Consider the following 7,877-nt stretch of genomic DNA (forward strand, 5'->3'; position numbering starts at 1 on the left):
TCGCTCGCTCACATGAAGGTTCTCTCATTCCTAGGCCCGGGTTTCTCTTATGGCTCTCGCCTCTAGCCCAAGCGCAATCACCATCACCCCCAGCTTACGCTGGTCTCCTTAGCCATCCCCCCAATTTCCCTCCCATGTCATCTCTCACACCCCTTAACCATAAATCAACAAAGTTGCCATAGTAAGGGGCTTGAAAGACCAAGATACATACTCGAGAACTCTTTGCTGAAACCGTTGTTGGCTGCTCCGCTGACTTGCGCCCTCACTCCTCCGTCCACCCGCAATCTCAACAATACTCCTCTCTCTGTCTTGAATTCCTTCATATTCCCATTCAACCTTGCTTTGTCGCATCACCTGTCAGCCATGCCTGCCACTTCTCCCATCTCCTCTATGAGGTAGCATGCAGGAGGCCACCACACCTATCGCCATGAACGTGTGGGGGGCGGTGGGTGGTACCCTGCCTTTAAACGTCATAACTACCATATCTATCCATTGTTCTCTCCTACCTCAAGCACGCACCCCAATCGAGGGATATTATAAATATAATTTATTAATTATTATTTTTAAATAAAATTTTTATGTTTTTTCAACCAAATAAAATTCCATTCTCACATATTTACATCTTAAAAACCTAATAAAATTCCATTCTCACATATTTACATCTTAAAAACCTGAATCATAACTAGTAATGTTTTGGAAACGAAATTCTTATTATAAAATAGAGATTCTGAATCATTGAGATGAAATCATGATTTGTTGCAGTTATGTTTTTTAACTGGCAAACGAATTGTGCAGAAATTAGCTATCAAACTTATAATAATTAATTTTCATCAAGCTTTCAAAAAAAAGACTAAAAATAATATCAAGCTTTAAAAAATGGCGTTATTTATTTATTTATTTTGCTTTTCAAAAAATCCCTACCTTCGGCAAAAACTGTGTGGCGAAATTCTCTCGAGAAAGACTATATCTACTATGAGTTAAACTACCAATTTTTTTAATTATACTAAAAAAAATAAAACATTTCCCGTCAAAATTTTGACTGATACGAGCTGTCAACGTCTATATTTCCTTTATTTCAAACCGCTCATTTCGTTGTCCTTCTCGCCGATCGAGACATAACGGCTACAATCGTTTGACGAAATTTGAACCGTCGATGTGATGACCGTTATGGCCGTCCTCTGGGACGTTAGAAGATTTAAATTTTGAAATCGAGGGCGGTTTTCCCCTCTGCTTCTCTTCCTTCGTAAGTTTTGCCGTAGAAATCGCATTCTCAGAGCGCTAGAGCAGAATACCATAATTTATTTCAGCGAGAAAGTTGCTTCTGTTGAAGGAAAAGAACGATTTCAGAGTCTAATTATGGCATCTCCATTCAGATCTCTTTCTCCTGCTCTGGACAGGCCCAAGACTGCCTTCACAAGCCCAGGAAATGGCAATGGCCTCCGGAAGAGCTTCAATGTTAATGTGCATCCCAAGGCTCCTGCGAAGAATCTCTGCGCCTCCACCCCGACCAATAGCCCTGCAGGTAACTATTCCAAAAGAATTCTTGCTAGAACAGAGTATAGATTTCCACAGTTGTTTATATTGAGAAAATTTTCCAGATAAAACTGTGTGGACTATCTTTGATGGTGGAGTGTCCACAGTAAGTATTGGACGGCATTTAAAATCCTCCACGCAGTTTCATCCTAAAAATTCTCTCATTTGATGGTTTCTGTTGGATCAGGAGATGATTTGGTTTTTGTTTCTCTTGACCTGTTTTGCTTTCCATTACAGAGTATCCTCAGAGAGCACCATCTCCGTTCAAGGATTCATATTCTAGGCAATCGGAGGAGATCAAAGAGAACAATGGGATTGAGAACATCCGGCCTCATAAATCTGCAAGCCTGAGGTCGCCCACACCCAAAGGCATGAAAAGCTTCATGGCCCCAACGTTTTCAGCTGCTTCCAAGGTTGCTGAACCCAGAAAGAGGATTTTGATGGAGAAAAATGAGACTGTTGGGCATCCTGCTTCTTCAATGCAATCACCGGCCAAAGTCCTGGTGAAATCGCCCTCTGTGCCGAAGCCCCAAAATTCGGCCCTGTATGAGCCTATGGTGGAAGATAGCCCCCATGTTAGAGAAGAGCGTGAAGAAGTTTCAGTGGATTGTATGGAGGTGGACGAGGTTCAATCCACGCCGCAGCCTAAAAGCAAAGCCTGCAAGGTTCTTTTTGAAGCTGGGGTTGTTTCCAATCCCAACGAGGAAAAGGAACCTAACCTTGAATTAAGCGAGGAAGGTGAGTCATTAGCCTTTCTGGCTCAGTTTCCTGATCCTGGCGACGAGCCCACAATCCTTCCACCCTATAATCCTAAGACTAATTATCTGTCTCCCCGTCCTCAATTTCTCCGTTATCGTCCAGAAAGAGACCTAGAGTTGGAAGTTGGGGGACTAGCTTGTGGGGACCATGGGTTTTTGGAATCTGGACCGGAAAGTGGACTTACCGAAGTCACAGAGATTAAGGAAATACAGTCCCTGGGAGACCAAATGGCTTCTGTAGGTTTATCCACTGATTGTAGAGAAATCCATGAGGTTGAAGAAAAAGAAATAGCATCAGTTGATAAATCTGAAGAAAAGCCCTGCAACACTAGTGGTGCCGCCTTTCAACCCAGGTTGAACATTTTTGAAAAAGAGCGGGCAATGTATGATGATGAAGATGAAGAGGAGGAGGAGAAGCCCTCTGGATGGTTGAAAATGTCATTGTTGTTTGTGTTTGTTTTGTTGTCTGCTTCAGTTGCTTTGTTGGGATCCGGAAGCCCTGGTCTTCTGCCACCATCTCTGCAGAACAATGCATTGGCTACTGGTGAGTTTTATGCCTCGGCAGTAAATGCTGTTAAAGATGTAGAAGGGCTTTGGAGAAAGGATTCCGTCAAGGATATGAATCATTCTCTTTTACAGTATTCAAGGACAAAATTCAATGTTATTGTAGAGAATGTTAAGTTCTGGTTTGATTCATCCTTGAACAAGCTAAAGGTGCTAAAAAATTCTGTGATGGAAAGAACCATGGAGAACTCCTTTGAGAAAACCCATAGTAGAGGTATTGAAGAAATGGGTACTCATCTTGGCTTGGAAACTATTGTAGAAAGGAACACCAAGGACCATAGCCTTCCCTCCGATGAGGGCTTACTGGATAAGGGGAGTAGCACAGAGGCCACTCTGAAGGGATTTGATCAGTTTGTTGCCTCTTCAGTTCATAATGAACAGTCCACCCAAATAGCCAGTGCAAGGGAGGGAGAGCATGTTCCAGAGGGGAATACTAAGCTTGAAGTTGATCTTCACAGTGCATCTGAGAACCCATCATCCTCTGGAATGCAAGAAAAAGAGAATAAAGTTGGAGCACATGAACATGGAGACTTCATGCCATTATCTTCTCCAGAAACCCTTCCTCGTTTAGACATACCTTTATCCTCCTACTCTGACATAGATGATGAAAACGATAGATATGGTAGAGAAAAGGGTTTTGAGGAATCTATGTTCTCATCTTCTTCATATAGAATAGACATATCTGCTGCTTCTGAGGAATCTCTGCCTATGGTTCATTCTGAAGAAGCAGATAATATCAATGAACATGCTTCTGAAGCAGCAGACATTGATGAGATTCCTAAAACTACCGTCCTTCCTAACCATGACCAGAAGTTTGTATCAGTTGTCAGTGAAGATTCAGAAGTCAGTGAACCTTTCGTTCCTTTGGTTTCACAGAGCAACTCAGAAGTAAAGCAAGAATCTGAGGCATTAGACATGGACAGCCAAACACTTGAGAATGTGACTGTTGAAGATGAAAGTTACTGTGCTTCTCCTTCAAATGTAGATGGTGAGTACCTTGTGAAGGAATTTCAATTCACAGAGAGGACTGACTCTATGATTTCCCAAGTCGAAGAGAGAGCACTTAAAGAATCTCCTTCATCTGCTGCAAAAGACTTCATTGGTTCTGGAATCGATGCTTCCACCCTTCCAAAGAACTCAGTAAGAGAGCTTCTGCCTAGTGCAACTATAGGTTTGTCAATTCTAGTAGCTACTGCATTAGCTGCTATTTATTTTGTTTCTGCCTCTAGGAGAAATTCTAAAATCTCTAGTGAAGTTGGAGGGAAATCAGTTAAAGCAACGAAAGAACCAGGAGACATTTACCACTCCCCATACTCTAGGGTGCAGTTTATTTCATCCCCGCAAAACAGGATAGAGAAGCGAGTAAATTCCAGGCTTTCTCCGCCTCGTGTGGAATTACTTGCTGAGTATTTTCCAGCAGAGATGAGCAGCTCAGATAGAAGTATCATCAGTAGAGCGAGTGCATATGACAATATTGCTCGGACATATGAAAGGAGGTCAAGAAGAGGAAACAACATTTCCTCTGCAACTGATCAAGAATATGCAGTTACACCAGACTTTTCCACAGACTCACCTTCTTATGGAAGCTTTACAACTTATGAGAACATTGTCCGAAAAGAGGTACATTAATATTTTGATTCTCTGAATCCCCTTTGCATTCGTTATATTCTCGTATGTTTTGAGCATCCTTGCCGTCTAAAAATTTAGATCCAAGAAATTGTTTAGACTTTGATTTCACAAAAACCAGCGTTTACTCCCTCAATTTTTGACGCGGGTCTCAGAAAATGAGTGTGAAATCCTCTGATCCTCTTTTCAAAATCTTGACAGGATTGATTGCTCATATCTTTAGTTTAGTTTGGATTCACTAATTTCGGAATCTAGATCAAGAACCCTGTGACATGAGTTCCTGTAGAATTGTTGAATTTTTAAACAATATCCTCTAGCAGTAGCCCTTGGCCTAAGTTTTGAAACAGAATTGTTCAATTTAATGCCATTGCTTTTGTTTCTCCAAGACCGATTCTGTATCTACAAGTGTTACCAGTGAGGTTAGGGCCAGGGCCAGTCCTTCAACAAGGCCAGCAGAGCTTAAAATTAATTGTTTCTTGTGTTCAAAAGTTCTTTTCCCTTAAAGGGCCATTAGAAATTTTGACGCTTTATAGCTTACTTTGAGTCAATTAGTCTCAGCATTCAGAACCATACCCTAAGAAGTCTACCCTAAGTCTCATGATTCAGAATCATGCCCTGACACTAAGATCTTTTCCCTTAAAGGGCAGGCTATGTTTCTGAACCCCGAGACTGGTTGACTCAGCGTAAACTAAAAAACATCAAATTTTTTAGTTGCCCTTATCCTCAATGCTATATTTTTTGCAGATCAAGGAAATGAACAGAGAATTTCTGCTGAATATATCTCTTTCTATGAATATATTTTTAAAATTTGATTCTACAACTTCTTGATGTAATCTCGTTGGATGAGCAGGGTGGTCGAGATGAGGAGCACAAGGTGGTCACCCCGGTAAGAAGATCCAGTAGAATCCGCAAGCAAGCAACATCTCCTCTGTGATGAGAAGATGAAAACAAAGAGGGTTTTTTATATCCCCTGGTTCACATGGCTCATCCTATCCGATGAGCAATATTTCTTTCATTGTTCTTGGGCATCATTTTACGTTTCAAAATTTAGTTACTGCTTAAACGATGCATTCCTCATTGGAATGATTGCGACAAGGCAGCAAGATTACATATGGGTGGTTTTAGTGCTCTGTGATTGAATGAATTAGTTACTTATGGATTTAACTGGTTTTTGTTTTAAGGGAAAAAAACGTATGTACATATGGGTTATCCTGGTTCTCTGTATCTGAACTGAATTAGTTATGGATTTGACTGGTTTTTATTTAGGGGGAAAACGTATGTACTATGCCGGTGTTCATCCACCTAATGAATTGCTTGCTTTTAAGCTTGATGACCGACCTTGTGTCTTTTGCTTTTGTGGAGATTTTTACACATCCAGTTCCATGTTAATGATCCTTGTTTTCAATAAATTCCCGTGAGTTAGTTTGGATATACATCAGTAGAAGTAGATAAGGTTGTGGAGTTAGGCACTCTTAAATTGGTTTTCATTGCATTTTGCATTTCTGCTATCAGTAAAACAAGTTTATCCAATCTAAACAATTGCCATAACTGCAACAAGAACTTTTACAATTAGAAACTTTTACAACTGTTATGGGAGGTCAATTGAAAAAAAAGTACTGTCAATTTATATCTACTACACCCCACATAATAAAAAGGAGTAGAACTTGTATAATGAAGGGGCAGAACAGTTTACATCTGCAACCTGTTTACTGCCTAGTTGTATCTTAAAGAGAGATTTTATTTTAGTGCTTCGTTTAAACATTGGGCTAAGATGCCCACATGGAATACTATTCGATCAAAGTCATCCAAAACTTGCACCTGCTCCAATTACTTATTTATATATCTTCAAATGGACTAGCAATTTATGTCAGCGAGATGGGGAATTAGCAGCTTCCGAAGTATATATATAATGCAAAGAAGATTTCAAAACACACTAAATAGACTAGTAATTTTCTCAACATGGACAATTAATTCAGGGCTTGCATTAATGAGGATAACCATTTGTTTTGTTGCATCCATATGTCAAAGTTATTCTCCATTTCTTTAATGTTTGCATCTTCTATGTAATGTCTGTGCTTTGATCCAATTTTGTTAAGATAGTCCACCTGGCTTATAGTCTAAAAAGCTCTAGATATCATCCAAGATGATTGCCATTTCTTTGACTTTGCTCTCTTTTCCATATACATGGTTGCATCGACGAGAATCAGCCATTGCCATCAAATAAATCATGGCCACGGGGATCACTAGTGTCTGGTGAAATTAATTTGCAGCATTGCAATGTGGTATTACATGCGGGCATTCAACTTTTATTGGATAACTTAGTGGTAATCAATTTAATTGCAAAGACAAGGAGGTGCATTAAGGGTAGAAAACCTAATATAATATTTTTGCTTTGTTTTTATGCTAGGAAAAAGCCTATAATATTAGGATTTTCACTTCGTTTATGTTAATATAATGTCAAGATTTTGACATGCATCAACATCATGTGTAGATATTTAGGTTACTTAGAAATATCTCTTGGGTGATTTGTAAGGAGACAAATTTCTATTCTTGCTTGCATTGGACCATGGACTTGTTTCCTTGTATTCGAGGAAGCCATCTAGTTGTAGTTGTACGTCATATTTCAAGACAAAAAAGAGGGTGGTTTCAATATTAGTATCCCCTTAATACTTAGTATCTTAGTAGGTCATCACTGACGTTGTTATCATGTGGCATCAATCATCTTGGAGTTGACCCCATCCAAGTTAGGATTTTGATACTTAGTTACATAATAGTTGAATAAATTACGGTTTGATTTGCTATTGAAAGATAAATTACAATGCTATTGAAATCAAGAACAACAAACTTGATAGAATTGATAATGTTGTTGGAGGATAAAGGATCAGAGTGAACTTTGACCAATGGAGATCTACAATTCTTCCAATTGTTGGCACAAACTAGAAAGTTCATCCTTTGTCATATTGGACAAGACTTGTAGTTTATGAATCTTATTCTCCAATTGAGTTTGGAAGTCTTTAGTATTACATCATTTGAATGTTACAGGATCCTCGTGTCTATCAAATGCTAACACCCTAGATGCCAGCAAGAAAGCATATTATTCCACAGAACCTCAAGAATTGAGCCACGCATTACCATTGAACAATAGGAAAACATGGACTAGAATCAAACACAACACCTTGTATGCCAACAAGAAAGCATATTGTTTCACGAGACCTCAAGAATTGAGCCACTAACCCAAAACAAACCTTGTAGTCACAATAATACCATGTTTTTGAGCCCACAAATACAATTTGGTTACCACAACTCACACAATTAATTTTTGTCTCCTTTCCCATAAAGTAGTTCCTTTGAAAGGAGTAAGTACTAACAACAGAGGAACAAGACAAGACGCATTCC

At 39.4% G+C, this 7,877-nt stretch overlaps 1 protein-coding gene across 1 annotated transcript; it reads left to right on the top strand.

The window, feature by feature from the left end:
• Positions 1-1,241: 1,241 nt before the first annotated feature.
• Positions 1,242-5,816, top strand: LOC149259387 (uncharacterized). The gene is made up of 3 exons (XM_089375711.1): positions 1,242-1,522; positions 1,771-4,475; positions 5,332-5,816. The coding sequence occupies exons 1-3, from the start codon at positions 1,357-1,359 to the stop codon at positions 5,413-5,415; spliced, it is 2,955 nt and encodes a 984-aa protein (XP_089231837.1). The 5' UTR covers positions 1,242-1,356; the 3' UTR covers positions 5,416-5,816.
• The last annotated feature ends 2,061 nt before the right edge of the window (positions 5,817-7,877 follow it).

Source organism: Pinus tabuliformis, chromosome 6, assembly GCF_031772625.1.
Source record: "Pinus tabuliformis cultivar Carrire ecotype Pingquan chromosome 6, CPIR1, whole genome shotgun sequence".
In the NCBI taxonomy this organism is placed as follows: Eukaryota; Viridiplantae; Streptophyta; class Pinopsida; order Pinales; family Pinaceae; genus Pinus; species Pinus tabuliformis.